The sequence below is a fragment of the Pyrus communis genome, chromosome 14 (genome assembly GCF_041283825.1).
Source record: "Pyrus communis isolate YQ-2024b chromosome 14, ASM4128382v1, whole genome shotgun sequence".
NCBI classification, from domain to species: Eukaryota; Viridiplantae; Streptophyta; class Magnoliopsida; order Rosales; family Rosaceae; genus Pyrus; species Pyrus communis.
In genome coordinates this window covers 25,691,454-25,716,742 of record NC_142578.1, presented here as the reverse complement: position 1 = coordinate 25,716,742, position 25,289 = coordinate 25,691,454, and the positions used below count along the sequence as shown (strand labels likewise).

The 25,289-nt window shown below is 36.0% G+C and overlaps 2 protein-coding genes and 1 non-coding gene across 5 annotated transcripts; 1 reads left to right on the top strand and 2 right to left on the bottom strand.

The window, feature by feature from the left end:
- Positions 1 to 1,130: 1,130 nt before the first annotated feature.
- Positions 1,131 to 6,183, top strand: LOC137712669 (protein DETOXIFICATION 21). Of its 2 annotated transcripts, none has more exons than XM_068451796.2 (9): positions 1,131 to 1,516; positions 2,773 to 3,082; positions 3,678 to 4,219; positions 4,398 to 4,484; positions 4,574 to 4,630; positions 4,815 to 5,053; positions 5,268 to 5,386; positions 5,602 to 5,688; positions 5,800 to 6,183. In XM_068451796.2, the coding sequence occupies exons 2-9, from the start codon at positions 2,801 to 2,803 to the stop codon at positions 5,896 to 5,898; spliced, it is 1,512 nt and encodes a 503-aa protein (XP_068307897.2). In that variant the 5' UTR covers positions 1,131 to 1,516; positions 2,773 to 2,800; the 3' UTR covers positions 5,899 to 6,183. The 2 variants fall into 2 exon arrangements, with proteins under 2 accessions (XP_068307897.2, XP_068307896.2); XM_068451795.2 differs by having other exon boundaries at positions 1,168 to 1,512.
- Positions 6,184 to 6,613: 430 nt separating this feature from the next.
- LOC137712670 (uncharacterized) lies at positions 6,614 to 11,603 on the bottom strand. Of its 2 annotated transcripts, none has more exons than XM_068451797.2 (10): positions 11,354 to 11,603; positions 10,765 to 10,920; positions 10,554 to 10,656; positions 9,947 to 10,059; positions 9,296 to 9,364; positions 8,600 to 8,715; positions 8,439 to 8,493; positions 7,292 to 7,412; positions 6,989 to 7,131; positions 6,614 to 6,906 (listed from the first exon to the last, which is right to left on the bottom strand). In XM_068451797.2, exons 2-10 carry the CDS (start codon positions 10,897 to 10,899, stop codon positions 6,805 to 6,807), a joined length of 957 nt encoding a protein of 318 aa, XP_068307898.2. In that variant the 5' UTR covers positions 10,900 to 10,920; positions 11,354 to 11,603; the 3' UTR covers positions 6,614 to 6,804. The 2 variants fall into 2 exon arrangements, with proteins under 2 accessions (XP_068307898.2, XP_068307899.2); XM_068451798.2 differs by having other exon boundaries at positions 11,364 to 11,594.
- Positions 11,604 to 13,495: 1,892 nt separating this feature from the next.
- On the bottom strand, positions 13,496 to 24,927 carry LOC137712645 (uncharacterized). Its single transcript, XR_015955483.1, has 9 exons — positions 24,814 to 24,927; positions 24,526 to 24,599; positions 24,129 to 24,250; positions 22,586 to 22,833; positions 21,992 to 22,147; positions 21,729 to 21,885; positions 18,719 to 18,858; positions 18,580 to 18,615; positions 13,496 to 14,708 (listed from the first exon to the last, which is right to left on the bottom strand). It is a non-coding gene; the product is annotated as an uncharacterized LOC137712645 (transcript).
- Between the last annotated feature and the right edge of the window lie 362 nt (positions 24,928 to 25,289).

Below are 25,289 nucleotides of genomic sequence, written 5' to 3'. Positions count from 1 at the left end.
CTACGGATTTTTTATTAACTCATATTTTTTATATAAATTTTATAATGTTGGGATAAAAAATAGATGTTAAATTCTAAGTTGACAAAAAATCTATAAAAAATCTCACTTTTAAAATAATCCTCTTAACAAATTATGGTACATGAATTTCGTAGTCTGAAATATTTTTTTTGTAACAATGTTGACAAGTAGTAGACGGCTAAACGTGTATAAAATTTTAACATAATATTGGAGGACTCTTTTGGCCAAACAAATAAGCTTATGCCACCTACCATTCTTTCAAAATTGGCAACCCATTGACATTCTGCCCTACCAATATTTTTTGGATATGTTTAACTTCATTAAAAAGACATTTTGACATTTTAAGTGAACATTCCAATTAATTCCTTTTATTTTTGTTATTCTTTTATATTTTTTGGTCAAAAAGTAACCAACAAATACACTATTTCAGAGGGGATCTTGTACCAGAAGAGAAAAAGGACAAATGAGCTGGAAAAAATAAATAAAAAGAAAAACATGACAATGAACTTGGACGAAACAAAACCACGCATGTTTTTTATTACTAGATTTTCAAAAATAGGATATCTTCTATATAATAATACCGATGGTTAGAACATCGAGGTAGAAAAAAAATTGTTTTTTCAACAAATAATTACGTTAATAAGTTAAATAATTAATTGTTTGAGATGAGAGAAATCATAGAGATCAAACCGCATTAGATTTTGGGTTCAATCTAAATGTGGTTTTGAAGCTATCTAAACTCTAAATTTATGTAATAATTTCCAACACTCTTCTCTTTCTTTAATAATAATATTTTCACGGGTGGTCTAAAAAAGTGTAAAAAGCCTATCTAATTAATGACATTGAATTATAAGCTAATTGCTACATCAAGACCTTTTATAAAAAATAAAATAAAAAACCTCACAGACGTATTAGATTAAACGAGTAAAGTTGAAATCTTTTTACAAGTGACATTCTATCACAATAATGAAAAGAAGTATGTCTTTTGCACTATTGTGTTGAGTTCGACTCAACTTCCTAATTTTACATCAAAGTTTCCAACAACCATTCTTCCAAAATTGGTGAGCCCATCCCATATTCAAACTCCAAAGTCCAAACTGTCCAAAAAAATCAAGTTAGTTGAAAAGTGTAATTGCTTTTATATAAAGTAGATAGCCCACGAGGTTTGATCGGACGTGGTAGGTTTCAGACCATTCAAAACATCTCCCGCCGTTCTACTCCTCAACCCCCATCGACGTCGCTCCAATCTTCTTTTTTTTCCTTCTAATTTTGGACTTCCCAGAAAAAAAAATAGACCATATTAATGAGAGCCCATAATTCCAACAAAATAGAGTTGATAGCCAATTATTTTATTCATTCATCAGCTCCATACTCTCTGTAAACATCTCCTCCACACTCTCCATCTCTCTCTCTCTCTCTCTCTCTCTGACTGTGAGTCTTCCAACTCATCCATCGCTTGGGGAGTGTCATTGGGTTAATTTGCAAGCAACTCCAGTATGTTAGTCTCTCTCTCTCTCTCTCTCTCTCTTACCATGCTGCAAGGTTTTTGGGTATGATTTTCTAAACATAATTGGTTGGTTGGTTGGATGGTATAGATAGGATACCAGGAATATGAAATGATTCATAACTATGGACTGATGAGTGATTGATGTCGTATTAAGCTACTGATAAGTTAGCACTCTAGTTTTTCTATACATATGTATGTATAGATATATAGTTGGTTTTCTGTCGATCTGCATTTTGTTAAGAGTTGAACAGAGCTCGACGTAAAACCCGAGTTCTGGGCGGATGTCTAGTTATTTTAGCAACTGCTTAGTATGGTGATTAAAAACCTTATTACCATTTCAGAAGGGTAGCTAGTCGATTAATTACAAGTAAACGTTCACTAACTTGAGGAACATTGCCGTGAATGGAGGAGTTAGGTGGGTTCAATCTTGACAAGCAATGTACGGCTGTCGTTGCTGTTGACTAGTTGTTACGTGGCATATCTAGCTTCACGATAATTTGCATTTAATTGACCATTCTACCTTTTCTCTCTCTATCTCTCTAACTGATATAGCTCATAATCGTTTAGCTTTACATTTGTTTTTTTTTTTTTATTGTTGGTCATCAATCCTATTTTCCGATTCTGATAGGAACAGTTGCCAAGTGAATTCAAGTTTCGTATCCGTAATAGCGCGAAAAAAAATATATATCTAATGTCTTTCAATAAAGTATAAGATATCTCACATCTCACTTACTAATGAGTAAATATATTAATATAATTATCTTATTTCATAACATGTGGGAGTGCAAATCTTAATTTAGTCAAGTTAGTTAAAGTAGTGTACTTCACCCTCTATGTCACGAAACATGCATGGAGTAGTGGTGGTTGTTGTATTTATCATTTGTACGGAAAAAATGTGAAATCATGTGGGCCATTAAGCTCAACATGTCTGTTAACCTCCTTTAAGGCTTTAATACTAAAACAGAAGTTGAGATTTCACTCTAAAATTAATAGGCTGTAAATGAGTAATCCAACTCCTTATAAGACCTTTAAATGTTTGTAATAACCCGATGTCGAATTGACACTCTCACCGTTGTTAACCGGCTGTGAGCCTCCAAATTTGGAGACTTGAATATTAGAAACTAGAAACCCAGTCTCCAAAATTTTCTCCTTGTAGTGCAAAAATGAATTAAAATAATTTCCATCAGAATAAGATCCAATCTTTTTTCTGAAGGCAATTGTATTTATATTCGGCACTTGCCTTGCAGATCAAGTAACCAGACTCGATCACTTCACATGGGAGAAGACATTAGGAGGAGTCTATTGGAAAAAGAGACAAGTGCCGGGGAAGAAGAGACTAGAGTTATTGATGGCGAAGAGGAATTGTCACTGAAAAGAAGGGTGTGGATTGAAATCAAGAAGATGTGGGTGGTGGCTGGCCCTGCTATATTCACCAGAGTTGCGTCTTTCGGAACAAATGTCATCAGTCAAGCGTTTATCGGTCACATTGGCTCTCTGGAGTTAGCGGCTTTTTCACTCGTGTTCACAGTACTTGTCAGGTTCGCAAACGGCATCTTGGTATGTTTATTTTGGCTCCCTTTACTATTTCTTTTATTTGATCTTGTTTTTCACATGTTCTTGGGGACAAATTGCAATCGGCATACCACTCTCAATTTCTTTTCGCTGTTTTTGAACTCCACAGTGAATTAATTTGAAAGAAGTTGCATTTAAAGCAGATAAAGTTTTGTTTAGTGCTAAAATCTTCAGTTTATAGCAGATAAAGTTTTAAAGTTCGTGCTTGTCTCAAAGACTAGTTCAAGATCGTGTTCACTTACTGTTTTTAGTTGTATTGTTGATGTACTTCAAATGAACGAATTCATAATAATGGCTTCGAAGGTCAGCGATTGAGTATTCATCAAGTTTTCTTTACTTTATGACTTGCATATGATCTATGTACCCCAACTTGTAGCTGAAAAATGTATTACCCAACTACTTTCTGGTTTGTCATCTGTTTTCCAAATTTTAGAGGCAAATGTGAAATGAGCGTTATTTTCTAATGGCTACTGTACCAATTAGTTCACGAAGTTATCTGCTCTACGAAAACTTAACCATAACAGCTAGGCTTTTCCGTGTGATCTGACTGATCGATGTTTCTGAATCTGTTACTCTACAGCTTGGCATGGCAAGTGCGCTGGAAACTCTCTGTGGTCAATCGAATGGTGCAAAACAGTACAACATGCTCGGGATACATCTTCAGAGGTCATGGGTAGTACTGTGTGTAGGCACATTATTCCTTATTCCTCTTTGCGTCTTTACAACCCCCATTTTTGAGGCTTTGGGCCAAGCAGACTATATTTCAAAAGTTGCAGGATATATTTCTCTATGGGTAATCCCTGTGCTTTTTGCCTTTGTTGTATCATTTACCTGCCAAATGTTCTTACAAGCGCAGAGCAAAAATATGATCGTTGCATACGTGTCAGCAATTTCAATTGGAATCCACATCTTTCTTTGCTGGCTTTTGAGTGTGAAATTTAAGTTTGGGGTTCCCGGTGTAATGGTGTCGACGATTATATCATATTGGTTACCCAACGTGGGTCAGCTTTTGTTTATTCTGTGCGGAGGATGCCCCGAAACATGGACAGGCTTCTCGATGTTAGCTTTTACTGATCTCTGGGATGTCGTCAAGCTTTCTATGTCATCCGGCGTTATGCTTTGGTAAGAATTTCTATTTGTTTCGGCTTTTATTTTGCCCCTTATTCCTTAGGTTTCTTTAAGCGTGCACGTATAAGTTATAAATTTACTGATTTCGGTCATATATAGTTTCTGCATGGAGGCCTTATGAACTAGGAGCTTTCACATAGACAAAAATCACATAACTGATATTCATTTACAGTCTTGAGCTTTGGTACAACACAATCTTGGTCCTTTTAACGGGAAACATGGAAAACGCTGAAGTTTCTATCGATGCCCTATCTATTTGGTAAGTTTTAGTGCCTTCCTCTTCCTTGTGAATCTTAATCTGTGATCATCCAACTGTTTCCAATGCTAAATTTTCCGACATAATTGCAGCCTCAACGTCGTGGGGTGGGAAATGATGATATCTCTCGGTTTCATGGCTACAGCAAGGTACTTATTCTCGTTCTTCAGAAGATTGTTCTCTGCAAACGCGATGAAAATTATATAAGATCTTCATCGGAGCAGTGCCTCACTTTTGAATATACGCTTTGTTTTCTTTGACACATTCTTAGAACTTCATATGTTTTTATGTAATGTACTGTTGTACTGAAGTGTGCTTGATATCTTTCACTAGTGTACGAGTGTCAAACGAGCTTGGAAGAGGTAGCTCAAAGGCGGCAAAGTTCTCGATTGTAGTTGTTGTGTCGGTATCACTCGCCATTGGATTGGTGCTTTTCGTGCTTTTCTTATTCTTGAGGAAACACCTTGCATACATTTTCACCAACGATGAGGAAGTAGCTGACATGGTTGCTGAATTGTCTCCCTTGTTGGCCTTCTCCATACTGTTGAACAGCGTTCAACCCGTGCTCTCTGGTACTGTTTCCGTTTCTCTAAAATACGCAATCATATTATTTCGCCTAGATTAGGTAGGTCGATACCATGAAGAAAACAATTTCCTTCTGTGTCTTCAAGTACCAGTTGATTAGTTAACTAAGTATATTGCAATTATCAAGAACATTTCTTGTTTCCCAAGGAACGTATTATAAATCTTGAAGAGTTCATAACGTAACGAATCTTTCATCGACAGGAGTTGCTCTGGGAGCTGGATGGCAGAAATACGTAGCATATGTGAACCTAGGCTGCTATTACATTATAGGGATCCCTGTTGGAGTTGTGCTTGGTTGGCCTCTAAAAATGCAAGTCAAAGTAAGCTACTCTCTCTATCTTCTTCTCACTCAATCTAATTTTTGTTAGGGTTTGTTTGGGGTCCCCGATACTGGGTTTTGAGACTGCAGTCCGATGCGTGTTTTGTGACGTTGAAATGGTTATCGAACGAGCCCCCTACCAAATCACTTCAATAGTCGTGTTTTCTCTTCGATTTGCTCTTTGCAATAACTCATTTTATCAATCCTCTTCTGCAGGGTGTTTGGATTGGAATGTTGTTTGGAACACTTGTCCAAACTATTGTGCTAATGATACTCACCTACAAGACTGATTGGGATAAACAGGTAGAATTAATATTTGATTGTTTTGTATGCATCCTTCACTAAAATTAACATGACATACTGAAGAACCTTTCTTCAGAACCAAGAATCTAAAACATGTATCAACATCTACAGGTAGAAATAGCTCGTAACCGCGTTAGCAGGTGGAGTCAAACAAATAACGGAGAATCGAACCCCGACACAAATAACGGAGAATCAAACCCCGACACATGAAGAAATGTCTGATTTTTATCGTTCTTCAGTTGTTCTAGGCCTACCACGAGAAAGACGCACAGAAGTAACACTTCTTGCGAGCAGAGGATCTTTTGAGGATTAATTGTGTTATCCATTTTGCCTTTCATTTTTCTTTGATTCAATCGACTTTCGTTATGAAATTGAACGACATTAGAGCATTCTTAACGAAGTGGAGTCAAGGACTCTAGATACCGCTAAGCCAAATGGTCATTTGCATTTTTCGGTGGGAAATAAAGTGGCCATTGGCGTTTTTTTGTCGGCAAACGATAGGATAATTACACTAAATTTTTCTTTGATTCAAACAAGTTTCATTTATGAAACTGGACGTTAGAGCATTCTCAACAAAGTAGAGTCATGGACTCTAGGTACCGCTAAGCCGAATAGTCATTGGCCCCTTTTTTTGGCGGTAAATAAAATGGCCATTGGCATTTTTTTTGTCACAAGCAATAGGATAATTACACTAAATTTATTTAAAAAGCGGGAAGCAGTAAGGCGGAACAATAAAATCCCACAAAGGTGAGGCGTAGAAAGAAACACATGAAACTTGGACCAAAACAAAGAGGTTCAATCCTCCCAGATGGCTCGAAGCTCCATCATAGCCAAAAATGGCTTCCGAAAGAAAGGGGGGGGGAAAATGGCCCATCCTCCGACCCAGTTGTGCCGGAGGACAGGGCAAACCATCACGAGACAAGACTTTAACCGAACAGGGCGGGGAACCCGAAATTTACCGACCCCTTCATCAATGAGAAGGGAAATATTAATGTCATAACCTTGATGATGATATGGCACTTGGACGAAAGAAAATTACATATGTAACTTTACTTTTCAGATAGAAATACAGATGGTGAGAGCACTAAAGTTAGAAGTTTACAAAAGAGAGAGGGATCATCTTCTCAACAGATTGTATGCTGGTAAATCCTTTACACTGGAGACATCCTCGAGTGCAAGCTCGCGTTCCAACTGACTTGTCGTAGACTTCATAACATCCTGGAAAAAATTAAAAACAGAATCAGAATAAGAATACAGTGCTTTGCATCTTAAATTCATGAGCGGAGTGACAATGATTTACATTGAAGTCCATATAAGAAGCACGCTTTGCGAGCCATTGAGCATCCATCATCTGGAAGGCTACACAATAAAGGTTGTCAAATGCCATCTCATCTTCTTCAAGCAGTTCGAGAAAACGGATTCCAGCCAAAGTAGTTGGCTTTGCTGCAAGAAAGTATATCCGATTATTTATTTATAAACACAGCATCAGCATTCAGAATTTGATGGAGGAACCAAAGAACTCTTCAGATAAACATGCTAAGCTGATGCATTCTTGTCAAATGGTTAAGATCGTCCATCCTCTCGCTTAAAAATTTAACGGTACCTGATTGAAGATCCAACATTTGTGCCAAGACAAAAGAAATATTGATGCCAGCTACAGCAAAGGGATATTCCCAGTCAGCTCTAGTTCCATCTTGTTTGTGCAACAATCTCTGGAATGATTCCTGTAATAGGATCAAATCAGAAACTCATTAACCCTTTCATGACTTCTGCGGAAACATGGAACAAAATGAAAAACTTAATTAAAATAGAAAGTCTTGCACGCTACATTCAAAAGAAAGCAATATTTTGACACCCATACGCATTAAAGTATTGAAAGAACAATCTTTCTATGTATATGCATCATGTATGCAATAACCTACAAGTTTTGAACATACGAGAGAAATGTAAGACAGAATGTCTTGCAAGCATGATGCTGGGAAACAAAGAAGATAGGCAGCCAGACTAAGAAAGTAAATCTGAAGGGAGTGGTATTATTCCAGTTATAAGGTATAACAATAAGAAAAATCAGTATCTCCTTTGAGCACTTAACCCAACAATCCCAGCATCAAAAACCAAAAGCATTCCTCTCATGTAATAGAATGAACTCAAACCCTTCTTTTCTTTGACGTGAAGATAATGAAGGGTACTAATTCACCAAAATATAAAAAAGGGCAAGACTTCCAGTTTATCAAAGGGCTGGCATCCAAAATAGCACCAATATCTGCATTGATAACACCGCTACAAATGTGGGACACTGAAACTCTACCCTTGCTACAATATTTGTCGATATTTTGTAACTTTGAGCACTGAATCTACTGATATATCAGACAAGGCCGATACTTTCACCCTTATCACAGAGACTTTCTCTAAAAGTCAAAGCACTGAGGAAAATTTCCAACTTCAGAACCATTAATATTTGTGAAACCCAAAATTTCAAATGCAGCGAGGATTCTCCACTCAGCCTTGCAATGAAAGTTTACTTGTGTAGTAATCAGTGTTCATTGTAAATCATAAAAATTTGGATGGCTCAAGCTTAATAAATTAAAGGTTTAAAAAGAAAACACGGGATAAATCTTGAAGTAACAGGAAAATATATCAAGGGCATACAATTTTTTTATCTACTATTGAGAGATTTATTTGCTAAAATGAAATAGAACCTACCAGCCTATTATAATTGAAAAAATAAATTAAGTTAGAAAGAGACAAACTGGATACTGCTGAGCAAAAAAGATAAGATTCTCCAATGATATAAATCCCCCACCTCTGCAAATAAAGTTTGAAATTTCTCATTATCATTTTCTTTCACAAAGGAAATATGAAACAAAAATATGTGACATCACGATACTTTCATCTCGTTTAAACTACACACCTAAAATCTGTTGAAGGGTCTGAACCTTGCCAGCCCATCTGTTTCCAAAGCTCTGATTTAAGAGGTGGGAGCTCCTTTTCCGGATAAGCCAGCCTCCATAACTGTAAGAGCGCATCCTGCAATTAACAAACTCAATTTGTGTTTAAAATTGAAACAACAAAACTAAATTGATTAATTCAATGTCCAGTAATAGTACAAACAACTCTTCTATTTTTTTTTTTAAATTACTTGGACATTGTTTATCACCATAATCAATTTTCAGTCCAGAAAAATCAACTATGAGAAGTTTGTAAAGTTTTAAAACCTGCATGGCTGCATCCAAAATTTCCATTAAACTCACAGGAGGAGGTTATCCTAAGGTACAATATAAAGAATATATAGAATAGTATCATTACAAAAACAATGTTCATTATTTTCCCAATTTCTTCATGGCGACTGCATCCAGAATTTATATTAAAGAATACCAGGGATGCATGCACATCTTGGGACAGGACTAAAGTTAAACAAACCATCTTACTGTAAATACTTACATTTGTCTGAACAAAGAGCACAAGTTTAGACATTTTGGGCATGAAGTCAACCAAAACAAAAGAAAACAATGATAATAATAACCCACAGTAAGTGTGATACAGTAGTACTAGTAATACAAACAGAAAAATGATCAAAATGCTGTGAAATGGGAAAAAAAAGACATACTTGATGCTCCACACGAGAACCATCAAAGGGTACTTGAAGCCTTTGTCGTAGATATCTGAGTCTTGCTTCCTAGAGGGCACAAACACCCATACAAGTGAACCTCATATTCAAAAAATATATATTATACAATATATACACTTCCGTGACGCAAAAACAGTATAAATCATTGTCATTCCATTGTTTCAAACATCAATATAATGGACATGTTCCCGCAACAACTAAAAATCAAATTGGAGGGTCACGATCAAAGAAGAGATCTACTAGAAGGAATTACACCATCCTCCAAGCCCAGAATCAAAACAAAATGAAAAGCCAAATAAGAAACTACCAGCTTGCAAAGCAATTGGAAACCGGCTTCTAACGATAGATTGTAATTTTCATCACAAACCCACCCATTAGTGATGAAGTATTCTACAGTCCTTACTCTGACCCCCAAGAGTTAGTAAGCCAAAGTTATCTTTCACAGTTCCAAATTCATAAACTTAAATTTTAAACCAGCTCACACTCCTTGAAAATATAAGATGATAGAGATCTTTTAAATGAGACCACACCCCTTGAATATAACCCAAGAGAAAGAAAAAAAATATCATAAAGGTAAAGACATTTCATTTCTCAAAGGTTATAAAGATCATATCATTTCATTGGACATACTTGCAGAGGACTAAGGGGAGGAGCAAACAACTTAGAGCTTTCACCATTTTGTGTAGTTGAAGAGAAGGTCAAAAGCCGACCAATAAGTGATCCAGATCCAAGAACAATATTTGCTACAAAAGAGAAAACCAGAAAAATTAAGTTCCAAAACAAAAAATATATTTCCACTGTATAAAATACAGAACAAAATTCACATAGTATGAACAGTAAAATGATCACGATCTGAAATATGCAGAATCAGATGTGTCTTATCAAGTTTAACTATATCGAACTCCTCAACAGAATTTTGAATGATCCTCAGGGTACTTTAACTCGTCCAATGAAAATATTGCCAACCTTTAGGACATTTCAGTAACTTAACACTTGAAATTCGATGAAGTCATAGAATGACTGACCAGTAATCATATCACTTAATTAAATGGTTGCTTATCAAGTGGGTACCTTTCTAAGAATGATTCCGTATTTTGAAACTTCATAGTTGCTGTTTATTTGGTTAGATCATGTTCTAAAAATCTAGCTGTATAATGCCCCATCACTTATGGGCAAAGTTGAGAAAAGCTTTCCAGTAAAACGGTAAAGTCTTATTGACAACAAAAATCATGAATACCTAACCACCGTGCCCACTGCGCAATCAACTGAGAAAACAGAAGGGTCCAATGGAGGTGTTCCTTTCTCCGCTCGTCATCCCAGATCTCTTCAAGCGTCGTTTCCTGTGGTGCATCCCAGAAAGATATCAATCACAAAAGGCCAAAAATAACTATTACGGAAAAAAATTAAAAATCCTATCCTCCATTTAAATGAACAAATAAAAGCCTCACCACTGCACGCCTATCTGAATAATTTCCCAGTAGAGGCACATTAAGTTCATCTGACTCCGAGGTCTCCAAATGCTCTATCTTTTTCCCATCAACATCCCCATGATGAAGCCTTTTCCTCAAAGTTGCCGACGCCATGGCACTTCGTATATAATCAGACTGCATTTCCAAACAAATCATCTCATCAGTCGCGTTGTTACAAGCCAAATGCAGCATCTTTCACACACTGGCAAACAACCCAATACCAGATTCTCTCCAAACTTCCATTAAAGCTAACAACTTTCCACCCAATCGAAAACCAAATCACAAACCCGTAAGCACATGCATCCCAACCACTAAATAAGTGCAATTTCAGACTAATCCACTACTGCATACAGTCCCAGAGCTACTGAGAGTCTGAGATACACCCACAATTTCAATTCCATAAACCCTAACACTGAAAAAACTCGGACTCAGTTCGGAATATCAAATGGGTTTGTGTCATCTTCCAATTCAGCGCCATAAATCAAGTTTACATTAGCAAAAACGAAGAAATACCAACAAATCAAAAGTTGAAGAAGAAGGAGAAGACAGAGGATTGCTGATGCCTCACCTTACGTTACCTATGGCTTCCGCAGACGACCCAAAACTGAATAGCCCTTCGTTCTTCAGTGATTTTTGTGCTGACAATCAAATCGAATAGCTTGCTCTTCTGTATGTGACTTTATTCTTCAACCAAAATTCTGAAAAATCGAAAAATTGTATATCTATCGATTCTGCGTATGTGTGCGTTTATTCAGAGTATTGTATTGGTGAAGACGACTTTCCGAATCCGGAGTTTGACGCCAATTCAATGCGAGCACAGCCGAGGTGACGTGCCCATAACGTTTTAAAGTTTGCAGCTTTTTTTTTTTTTTTTTTTTTTTTTCTTTTTTTGTTCTTACTTGTTTTATCTTAGATTAGATTATTTGATTTTAATCTCAACTATTTAATTTCTCGATAAATTAAGTGAAGGTTAAGGATTTAGCTTATGATTGTCTGAAATGATGATTGTATTAAATACATGTTAGTATTGTATTCAATTTCAGATGTTGAAAGTTTGAAAGAATTGAATTTTTTTAGAAATTGGATGCAGTTACTAATTCATGATATAGCATGCATAGAACGAAAACACATTCTCGATTCTACGACAATTTGTAAAAAAGCCTTTCATTTGCTCATCTTCGGTAGACTAATTTTAAATTTTATTCTTGTTTACATGCCCATGCATTCGGACAATCTTTCGCTATACACGAAAAGTAATTAGTTTTAGTGTGGATAGCATCACCCTTAGTGTTATTATTTCACTCATATTATAACGTATGAGTATTTAAAAATGGACTGTATAACATTGTCGCCTACGTATACATAACACATAGAATAGTTCGTTTGGAAGTGCTTTTTAAAATATCTGAAAGCGGTTTTGATGAAATTGACTTTGGGTTCGAAAAACAATTTAAGTGCATTTTGGAAGAAGTACCAAATATGTGTTTCTTGCAGGAAAAGTTAAAAGTGTTTTTCTATAATCCACTTGGATTTTTACTGAGGATTAGTTTCAAAAATATTTTTACCAAAAACGTTTTCAGTCATTTTAAAAACACTTGCAAACGAATTCCAATACACCATACGGTAAGTGTTTTCAATACACATAAAAAAAAATTTATATAGGACGAAAGTCTAATTTTATTCGGTGTGCCGTCACCTGGTCTCCCATATTACTCCATTATGTTTTGTTCAAAGAAAATCAATAGCAAGACGATTTCCCAACAAAATGAAGTGTGTGGGTGCCAATGGCCAACCTAGTTGGGATGTACACATCTTATAGTGATGCACTCTTACTACCTAATTTATCTTACAAATGTGATATGTTTTCAGATTGGATACCATAAGTCCTTAATTTCTTCATATTTTCTAAAAGAAAAAATTATAGCATCGGTCCTTCAACTTTAATCAAATATCTCTTAACTACAAATTCATGATCATTAGTCCCTTAACTCATAAACACGTGCAAATATGGTCATTTTCGTCAATTCCGTCGAAATAACTCATGTTGGAAGGACCATTGTTACAATTGGGTTAAAGTTGAGAGATCGTTACTTCAACTGGGTTAAAGTTAAGGGACAATTTCTCCAATTAGGTTAAAGTTGAGGGACTATTGCTACAATTTTTTTTACATTTGGTTTTCCATATTCGCCCATTTATTCAGCCTGCGTAGCATGTAACTTATTTGGATGAAAATTCTAACGGAGTTGACGAAAAGAACTATAACTGCACATTTTGATGAGTTAAGAAACTAATAGTCATGGATTTTAGTTGAATAACCATTATTTTAATTCGGTTAAAGTTGCGGAACATTGCTACAATTTCTTTTTTCTAAAAAATATTCAAGGCCTCTTGATTGACACTAAGGCCAGACCCGAGCCCAAAAAAATTCAGGGCCGGCCCAGCACAATTTTTATGGAAGATGCTATCCACACCCCTCCTAAAATTAACACGGTGTATAAAAGATTAAATAAAAAAGCGTGTGAATAGCAACCGGCTACAAATTTATAACTAGTGTATAAAGCACAATTGTAGCCAAGAAAGCAGCATCATCCCACTCGAAAGGGGAGTCGACGAAATGCATCTCCCAATACTATTCATCGTCTGAATGTCGATCGGGACGCAGCCTCCCGGAAGCAGCTGGAGAAACACTAACAAGGTAAAGGCATGTCCAAGATTTAAAGTACACATTTAGTAATATGCCCCAAACGCTGTTTACAACGCCAATGAAGTTTGCACAGGTACCTTCAAGTTAAGCACTTCATGTCTATGAAATATAGCTACCGCGAAAATTTACGTTCTACGACACATCAAAGGACTCTGTGCATAAATTGGCAAGGGGGAGGTGGACCTAGGTGTTTAAAAAGACCAGACGCTACTCTCTACTAATTTACATAATAACACAACGCCTCTGAGAAATTCCACTGGGTCCATAGATTTCCATGACGATATTGTCACCAAAAGTTTTGGGTACCTTCGCTGGTTTTGCCGGAGATCCAGGATAGGAAATTCTGACTAGGTAAAATAAACAGAACTTACTGTCGAGGTACTGGCTGTGTATTTGACTGATTACTTTGCCCGTAGAACCCCATACCCAGTGGCCGATAATAACCCCCAGTGGCCGGCTGCAACTGCTGCTGTTGTTGCTGCTGCTGAGGCTGCGATTGCTGTTGCTGTTGACTGGGCCTCGACATGCTCATTGAAATATGTGGAGGTATGGGGGGTGGAGGCGGTAAAGTATTTGATCCATATCCGTAAGGAACTCCACCCACCATAAGACCAGTGGATTGGACGTATTGATTCGGTGGTGGAGTTGCAGTAGATGGTGATGGCGCTGGAGGTGGTGGTGGTGGACCAAAAGGATTTTGCATCTGGTTACTTTGGGACATGGGCTGCATCGTTGCTGGGGACGCAATTGGAACACTGGTCATTGCCTGCTGGAGAGACGTAAAATAGGCTGCATTGCCGCCATCAGGATTGTTAACATCAGACATTTGTTTCTCAAGCTTGGGCCGTTTTTCTGGAGGAAACAAGGATAATCCTGATGTAAATACAGCTGATGTTAGGCTACTGGTCATCGAGGCAGCTTCTTCAGCAACAAGAGATGAAAGAACAGACGTTAACATCTGTGCAGAAGATGTAGACGCAGCAAGCTTAGCAGCAACAGCAGCTGCAGCTGCTTTCTTGTTCTCTTCATCAGTAATTTTGACAGGGGCAAAAGAAACCACGGCCTGCGTTGGAGGATGAGGTGGGATGCCAGTTTGTTGACGTAATGGTATATTTGGTTCTAAATCCCTGGTAGATTCAGGTGTCATGTTAACGATATTGCTTTCGGGGTTCAGTCTCTTTTTAATATTACCTACCCTCTCAATCTGATGTCGAGCAACCTGCATGGAAACAAATAGTTCCTATTAATCACAGGGAGTAGCTAGCACGTAAAGGAATTGCATTATAAGACATGGTTTGATACGCTTTGCTTCTGGACCAACTTTATAAACAGACAAACCATTTGCATCTCATAATAAGTGCATCACCACAAAGGAAAAGGAAAAGAAATTGTTGATATTGTCACACCTTTCAGAAGATATTCAAACCCGATGAGTGGATTTATAACTTGGAAACAATAAATGATCAACCACACTGTAAAAAGCAAAGCGAAGATTTCTCCATGTAAGATTAGCTCAAATTCGTAACGTTGGAACTAGAAGATTTAATTAGGGGAGGACATATCACTATAACTGATGTTGCAAGTGTTAGCGTCCAAGAGTAATCAGCTTATTCTTATTGCCTCATCCGTCTCCTGGGAACCTTGGGACTTTATGCTTGCTATTTGGAGTTAAATGAGGGCTACCTAAATCAGTGTCTCCATTTGACATCCTTGATGACCAGTTCTAGAAGCCAAGGCACTGGAACTACTTGGAGCTCCGAGAGCTTCACTATATAGCTTCCATAATGCTTCTCAAGAAAAAGGACTATTAGAACATTGACAGGGCAGGAACACTAAATTTCTGTGATTCTAACATCACCCCTGAGGACTTCTTTTATATTTGATGGATAATAAAGAAGGGGGTAGGGGGAAGCATCATATTTTTCATTGATTCAACTGAGTAATAATATACAGCCTACTGGTTCCACAAATAAAATGAAAAATTAATGAAAATTCAGAGATCATCCAAATGAGCTCAATCAAAGCAACCAAATTAGCTCAATCAGCACCCCCAAATTAGCTAAACCAAATTAGCTCAATCATCCCTAAAACAGAAGGATCTCACTCCCAGCTTGCTGCAAATGAAATCTGATGAGAATATAGCGTTTAAGAATGGGAAAAACAAGAACAAACTCCAGAAATCGAAAAACAAATAACCAAGATAAATAACACCAAGAATTTACGTGGTTTGGCAATATGTGCCTACGTCCAAGGGACAGCAACAACAATCTTTCCCCATATCAATAATGAGTACAACCAATAATCTTGCCAAATCTCTAGAACTAGGACTTGACGATAAACCTGAAAGAACAAGAACAAGAAATACACTCTTTCTTTTCTTTTCTCTCGCACACACTTTACAATATTCTCTCACTCTAATCCCTTGAGTGGTATACAATTTATTGTTTTGCTCCTTCCTCAAAACTAGTACAATAGCCCCTTTATATAGACATAATAAAGGTCTTCTTCAATAAGGATTACTAATCCTAATTGAAATCTAGTTATGAATCCTTCTCCAATTGAGAAACTAACTCCAATTGGGAAAACAGCTCCAATTGGGAAAACAATTTAATCCTCTAAGACTATTAATTCCCAATAGACTTAGGACAACTTATCATGGGCTGGAAAAAACCCAACAAAATCAAGAACATGCTACGAGATTTCAGAAAAACTTGAGCAACTTGAGCCTACTAAAAGCACTTACGGTTATTCAATTTTGTGTTAGTCACAGCTAGTCACAAAGCCAAAGACGAGGGAGTTCTTTCTGTCAGTTTTATTACCATAGATCCTCAAGTAAATCAAGCCAAGAACCAAGACAGCATCTAAGCAAGGTGAGGTTTAAGTATAAGACAAGAACCAATACGATGGAGGAGCCAAGTTATAAATTCAATAGGTTAAAGTCTTTCTACTTTCTTTTGTAATAAATGCAGTTAGTCTGCAAGTTCTTTGAGTTTGTGTCTCTCTATGTTACAATATTAATTATTAGGTGTCACAAATTCAGTCTTTAAAATACTTGTGCATATTAATGTGGATCTTTCCATATCCATGTACCAACTAGCCTATAAAAAGGGCTACTTTGTAAGCTTTTGAAAATAAGTGTTAATGAAAAGAACTTTGGGTTTCCTGCTTGTGTTGTGAGGCACAACCACCTTGGAGTGATTACCGCCCAACCCATACAAATTAAGGGCTGGTTTGGTATTGTTGTGCTTTGAAAAAAAAGCTGCTTCTGTTGTGCTATGAGAATAAGCAGCTGTGAAATAAAGCAGCAGAGTGTTTGGTAAACTTTTTTGTAAAAGTGCTTTTGAAAAAAAAAAAAACAACATTATAGTGTTTGGTAAACTTTTATGTAAAACAGATGTGAAAAAAAACCGGTTTTTCGAAGCTGGGTTTTGCAGCTTCTTGTTTTTGGCTTTTTTTCACCAAAACTGTGAAAAAAAAGCTGAAGCTGAATGTTTACCAAACACAAAAACAGCTCCCAACTTTTTTTTATACCAGCTTTTTTCAGAATCACCTCAGTACCAAACCAGACCTAAAAGCTCCAACACATAGAAATTAAACGCTCTAGCAAAATAATTACCGCCCAACCCCAGCTAAGTCCCAACTTAGGAGAGATTTTTATGTGTACCCAGAACACAAAGTGGTGCACCACATGTCATAATATAAGTGGACGACATGGTTGATATGTCACACTTTTAGGGTATATTTCTCATGTCCCTCCACATATATTATGACATGTGGTGTACCGCCTCGTATTCCAGGTACACTCAAAAATCTCTTTCAACTTAGAGTGGAAAACTCTTACATCTTTATCACTGTCAACGCCTGATAGGCCATAAGAAATAAAAAACCAAATTGTAAATTATGAGGAAAGGTATTGCCCGTATTTTAATGTACAGTTAAAAAAAGAGTTTAGAGATCATTTTATATCAACCTAAACGCTCAACGAAATAATATTTCTATTTAAAGTCGTAAAAAATGAACATCCAGTAGGATGGGAAAAGCTTATTAATCAAAGATCTTAGAAATTTATATGCCTTCAACATTTTACTTGTTTATTTTCTTTTACAGAGTCAGTCTGAGAGTCAGCCAAAATTGATGCATGTTGATGACATTATTGCAGACCCAAATTCAATTAAAATTTTCTGGGCAAATTTAAAATCGTTGAACTTTTTAATCAAAATTTAAAATTGTCTTTCAATTCAATATTACTTCTATTCTGGGACTTCATATGCTTCTAAATAAGTTTGTTTTCTCAACCCTTCTCAAGATTATGACTTCTAAAACTTGCTGACGCAAAAACCCATCTGCTAAAGGACGAAAGACAATACACATACTAAAACAGAACCGCTCAATAGATCAGATGCATCGAAGAGAGACCTAGAACTGATACAGGACAGATTTGAACCAAACTGACTTGGGTTAAAATTAGAAATTAGAATTCACATAGGGAAGATTTAAAGCAAACAAAAGTAAAGAAAAAGAGAGAGCATGCATCAAAATACAAACTAGCATCACTAACGAACTAAACACCCTTGACAGCTCATCATAATTAATTGTCTTGGATATATGCACATCTAAATGCATATGGTAATTAAGACCTAAAGTTGATACACATGTATCATATTCCATTCTCAGCTACAATATATACACACGCACAGAAGGGAGTCACATCAAGATTCAGTTTTCCCACAGTTTAGTTTACCTTCAAGCTAACTTTTTCCTACAAAACACAACCAAATTAATTCTTATTCTAACTACAAACATCATCTAGCCTTTTCAATCAATAGATCTCAACATTTGAGGGATGCAGGAATCAAACTCAAGATTTCATTATCAACAGAATCAAGGCGCTGGGTTTATAATACGACAATTTCTGTTAGCTAGAAAAGATTATGAGGAACCGGTGTTGACGACTAGCTGATCTCGATAACATTCAGAGATAAAAACTCTCGTAAATGAAATTATAAAGGCTTTGTAAATGCACACCATTTCCAATAAACAGACTTCTTAATTTTAAGAGGGCTAAATAGAGATTAGTTAGGTACTTTTACCTGCAATTGAGTGCGAACAACTTCCAGCTTCGATTCCTGTAACAGTTATATTAGCAAGTAAACATCAGTCTCTGAAATCTTAAACAAAACAGCAGAAGCAGAAGTGATAACATAAGTGGAATAGAAAAAAGATTTGTACTTGATCCTGGAGTGCTTCTTTAAGCTGCAAAACCAAGGTAGATCTTGTTGCCTCCGAACTTTCAAGCTGCCCAACAGATTGATTAAGTACATCTTCCTGCTCTTTCAAATCATCCAACAATGTGGATCCCGGCTGAGTTCCTGATTACAGTTTATAACAGGGAAAAATCAATAAAACCATTCTACACAGCACTAAGACAATATACCTCAGGAGACGGAATTATTTTTTACTGAAAGCATCAAAGAGTTCAACCATCTTCACTAAATTACACACATGAAAATCAAAACATTGTATATATCAGCATACCTATCAAAGGAAGATTTTTCGTTGATCTTAAGTGTCTGGATGGATTTAGATTTTCAGATCCATTTGGTTAACTTGACATAGGATTTCAATTAAGCAGTTCAATTAATTTAAAAATTATTGCTCATGACCCACACAACCCAAGAACAGTGAACCATGGCCCATGACTGTAGCTCATTATCTGTGGGGTATTGCTTGTCAGTTACTGTAACTGATGAAACACAACTTGCAACATGTAACTTACATTGCATGTCGTATTTCACCACTAGTAATAGAAACTTGAACCGGTGATATCTAGGTTGCTGTTATCCTTGGGTATGGCTTGTGATAAAGACAAAGGAGTGAAGGTAAACTTGCACTCTCTCCCCTTAAGTATGGCTTGTATAATGATTTTCAGTATCCAGGTTGCTGATATCCCTGGGTATGGCTTGTGACTTACTGTTTAAATAATACATTGATGTTATCAAGTAATACCTTTTAGATATCACAATCATAAGGTCATAGCAACTAACGGTTTTAAAGTTCTTCAATTAACTTAAATCACAGAAGGGAAACAAAACATACACAAAGATAGGTGTAGATTCAATGGCTAGCAACTTCGTATTCTATTTATATGGTCATTCCTAAATAGTAACACCCAGAAACGGATACTCATTTCAAATAATACTTGTTTTAGGATTTTCCTTTTTTTCTCAGTCTGAACCTTGCAATTGTTACTCCTAGAACTACACTCGAGACAGACATTGTAAAAGACAAAGATGAGACCATTTGAGCAATCATATAAACCAATTCAATTTTCCCCTAGCAGTCTATTAATGATGCGTATTTGCATCTGAGCCAAAAAATAGACAAGTCACAGAGCCTTTTGAGATCAACTCATGAAAAAAAATGAAAATTCACACAAAATAACTTGGACAACATTCTTGACCATGAACCAATGGTACAATACAAAGCCTATTCATAGTTCTCAAGTTATTAAGAACGAAATAATGTGATTAAAAAAAGAGACAGATAGCCTGTCATACTGATGTGAGACTTTTCAATCACTTGGCAAAGATTAATTAAACCTCTCTACGACTTGGAAATGAGATAAGTTGCTAATTTTAATTTAACTAGAAATTGGCTGAACGGACAACCAGGTCAAAGAAAGAGAGGTCTAAGGAGGAGGTGAGCATCAAGAAGGAAGAAGGGAGGGGTGAGCATCAAGGAAGAAGGGAAGAGATGAGCATCAAGAAGGAAGAAGGGAGAAGGTGAGGTAGGGGGCAAACTAAGATCTAAATTCTATACAAAGAACGGGAAATGATGCTATTCCTTCTTTGATGCTTTGTATTGTCTAGCCATATTTAAAAGCTTTGCTCCTGTTTGCTTCTTTTAATGTACAACTCTAAAGTATGCACTAACATCCATTTGAAGAACAGAAGAAACAAAAATGGCCAAAAACTGCTACAAAGTATCCTCAAAGGTTCAAAACTTCTAGCATTCCTCTCCCTCACAAACACCACATAATACAACTATACAATGAGAAATAGGGTCAAAACATCTTTTTCCTAAACTATCAAAAGAAAATAAGACCAAAAATATCTTTCACTCTCATATTATCAAATTTGTTTTTTTGAAAGGACACTCATATTATCAAAATAAAATGACCATCTTAATAAAGCCACATGAGTGTTCATTCAAACAGATCAAAATATAATGACCGTCTTAGTAAAAATATACTATTTTTTTTCTTTCAGATAAGAATCACGCAAAACCACACTCAATACATTCCACCTAGATCACATCAACTATAAATGCAACCAATCCAGATGGGTTACACAGTACACTAAATACACAGCATCCATAAAATGCAAAGAGGAAGCAGAAAATCTAATTCATCCGGCATAAAAGTCAACTACTCCCTGTCTTCAAAAATTATTCTCTTCCATTACAACCATGTAGTAGGTTCTCCTATTGGCCAGAGTTTAAAAGCTCTCTTAGTGGGCAGAGTTTAAATTCTCTCCTAGTGGCCAGAGTTTAAAGAATCTCTTACTGGCCCCCACCCACAGAAAGACCCCTGTCAACAATGCATAGCTATTCTTAGAAAAATCATGCAACAAGTTACAACATATTTGTGAACTGCAGGAGCAATGTAAAAAGATGTGCCCGTTGATTCACCAGCTAATTTAAACAGCCACAGCAATGAGATAAGGAAACAGAGGATCTTTTTAAAGTGTAGCACAAGTACCCAGACACATGAATAGAACACTGCTTTCTATCAGGCTAAGCTTAACTCAAAGATATATTATTGGTACAAGACAACAAATTTGAAACATCCACAAACACCCTGTCATTTGGGTTTCTTGGGATGATTTAAGTTCCAAGACAAGGCTAAGAAGGAAAATATGGATCTAAGGTGGACAAAACCAGATTATGATCACATAATATCTATGATCAAAGGAAAGAAAATTGAAGGGGATGAATCACCTACCCTAGTATCCTCCAGAACTGGATTCTAGTCCAATTACGAACCACAAATTTTGAACTAGGAGACTAGAAATAGCCCTGAGAAACGTATTTCCTAGGGCATTGAAACAAAGTCAAAATAAACAGAACCTAGTTTTCACACCGTAAGAGTCTTCTGTTTTGTCATCTAATCCTATGACTCATCGAACAAAGTCACATATAAACAAAATTTGTGAACTTAACCACATGTCCTAACTCTTACCATGAATCAAGGTGTTTTCAACATCTTCATCAATTTTACCCACATAAAGTACAGCAGCACTACACTTGTTTAAAGCAGCTTCTTCGGTAAGATGTTCATCAAGAACAGGTTGAAATGCGGTAAGTATTTTTTCTGGCAGGCCTCCAACAGCCAATTTCTGAGGTTTAGAAGAATAATAAGGCATGTACAAGCTCACAATAAATAAGAATACAATTATAGGCATTGAATATAAATCAACATTAAAGACTGCCCAAAGTGCTTACAAGTCTAACTGAGTGTGCATCCCTCTTCACTATCTTGATAGGATTTGAACCCTTTCCATTGCTTACAGGTGGAGCGGGATGATTGTTTCCCATCAAGTCATCTTTAAGACTCTGCCCTCGAGACCCAAAAACCTTCCTTTCTTCCCATATGTCAACCTGAACAAACGAGATAGCTTACAGATGAAATAATGAGACTAGATTGCTAGGCACAAATCAAAAGGAAGCATAAATAAGAGTAGACACTAAAATGGTTCCCTCTAGTCCATTACATAGAAAGAAAGGAGATTGTCTTCTGAAGAGTGGGAGCAAACTAAGATTTTTTTGGATTAATAGGAGGTGCTAACTCAGTTAGGTAGTGAAATCCTCTGAGGTCTAAAAAGGACTTAGGTTCAGATTCCACTTCGATGAAATTACAAACACTGCAGAATCTTTAAAATTTCTCAGGCCCATGCTATAGACTTAAGTCACTTAACATTGTAGTCTAAGGTCATGCAAATGCATGCATGCACACATCTAAATATCTATCTATGGTAATCATACAGCCATTTACTACTGTTAATTGTAAAACAAAAGAGAACATTCATAAATGCTCACCAGTCTTGTGGCAGCTTTCTTTACATGTTGATCACCATTTTCATAAACATACTTGAGAGCTGCAGGAAGGACCTTCCAGAATTCATTCACAAATTCACTGCCCTTTCACCTACTGTTTTGCAATATGTCATTAGCCAAATATAGACAAGCCACACGCTGATCTTTCTGGGCAGAATTAAAACATTTATCCCATGTTTCAACAATTTGCCTTGCTTTCTTTCGGTGAGAAATACACCAATGAGACAGAGCTGTTTAAATGATTAAAGAAGCACATAATATAAACATCAAAGTTGGAGCTAAGTGTTCAGGTAGTACATTATATCTATGAACAAATCTCATAAAATAAGAACTACAAGTATTGTCGATACATCCAGAAATCAATATATGTGCCCATCAAATATGTTTACCGTACCAAAGAAATACCATTTTCTATAGCATACGATATAACTTCATGATGAATAAGAACCAAAAATAAAAAATAAAAATCCTATTATAACATATCGAGATCATAAAAATAATCAATTAACGGTTATTGACATCATCACTGCAACACTTAAGTTTTATAAACAAAATATTATAGTGTAGAACGAGAAACAATATATCCTTAAGGGGAGGAAAAGGTGGGAGCATATATATGCACAAAAATAGTCCTCCATATAATTTAAAAGTTATGTTTCCTTTTATAAGAAAGAAATGTTACTGCTACTCAACAAAGTGCAAACAAAGTGGACAAGATATCACCCCAGAACATACATCACAGTACAGTCAAACTTAATAAGAATCATATTCTATGACACCAAAATAGTATCTATCGAAAAGTGAATTACAGAAGTTATTTACATAATCTATACTATTACTAAGGGAAGTATAGACATAAAAAGGACCAACTTTACAAAAAAAACAAAAAATATAGGCACTACAACATAAAATGGACCTCCTACATGCTTTTTTTTTTTTTACAAATTTTACCCTTAATAAAAGAAAATAAAATATATAATATCGATAACTAGAAACTAAAATTCATCCAATAAAATAAAAATACAACAATCTCTACACAATCTTTTCAGCACTCTCTCTTCCCCTACAGTAAAAACCACCACTCTCTCTTTATCTCTTTTTTTCCTCCTACAATAACAGTCATTCTAACATGCAATATATGTGTGACAGTTGCTAGTAAACTATAGCACAACGAGAACATAGATACAGTTGAAATGTCACCAACTAATGCAATGTTGATACAGCCGAAAACAAGAGCATACAGAAAAGGCAAAAACTTTAACATTACAAGTTTTTTCACAAATCTAAAATTAGGGAAAAGTTTAAATTTGTATTGAATTAGATTTAGCAAGATCCAAGTAATATAAAATGTAAATATAGTATGTTATTCTAACAAAAAATTCTTATAAAAAAGTATGTTAAAGAGTAGATGCGTAATACAGCCACACAGAAACAAATATGATTCCCTCATTGTAAACATGACTATCATAACATAAATTAGCTAAACCATGTAGTACTATACAGAGGGGATTTCTTAAGAGGATACATTCAATGCATTGTTGTGAACTGTTGAGTTTCGAAAGCTTGTCAGCCAATATCTTTCCGTCAAATGCTTCAACGTTACTCATTATGCTGTTGCTCAGTTTTTTACATCCCCTGCCACAATAACTGTATTGGTATGCTAAAAAAACTAAAAATAAATGCTGAAAATGCATTTCGAACTTGTAAAGTTTTTAACTTTATTTTCACCCATTTAAGTACAAGATTGCATTAACAGAATAAACAATTATTTACACAAATCCTGGTACTCAATATCGTCCCGTCTTGCTACATATTTACATGCTATCACAGTGAGATAAACACTAAATAAATAAATAAATCCCCCATTTCCTAAACTAAAATTTTCAAATTAAATAAATGTAAAAAATTTAAAATTTACGTACAATTTGTAAAGTTTTTAACTTTCTTCGACCCATTCAAGTATGGGATTCAATCAACAGAATAAACAATCTTTACACTGATCCTGCAACATATTTCAATTCAATCAGAGCTAAAAATAAATAAAAAAGATAACCCATTTCCTAGATAAAAATTTGAAATTAACCAAATTCTAGGGTTTAGACAAAAAAACGTCCACGCACAGCTTCGAACCGAAACGCCGTTAGGGAATCGAATCGGAGAGAAGGACGGAAATGAAGAAGGAGGAGGGATGGCATGGTTCGGGGACTTACCGGAGCAGCAGCGGATGGACGTCGCTCTCTCTCTCTCTTCTTCCGGCAACTTTTGCCAAGGCCCGAGTGCGTTCGGTCCCTCTCCTCCCTATGTGGGCTGAAACGACGCCGGGCTATATACGATATTTGCTTTACTCTTCCCTTTCCCAAAACCTTCAACTAGTCCTCAAGCAAAAAATAAATAAAAATATGGGTTAGCCCCGAACTTTGCCCATTTTTTTAAATTTAACCACTACCTTTTAATATGTTATGAATGAGTACATAAAACTCGAATTGATACCAAAAATGTATTTTTCAATCGCATATGTACTTTTAAGTACCTTCGGTAAAAAAAGGTTAGGTTTTTTTTCTGTTATTTACATTAAAGGAGAAGAAGTGAGCTTAGCTCACAATGATTAATAATAATGTGGTTCAAATTCGCATTTGGCGAGAATCGAACCTAAAACCTCTTAAGTACAAATAAAAAAAAATACAAT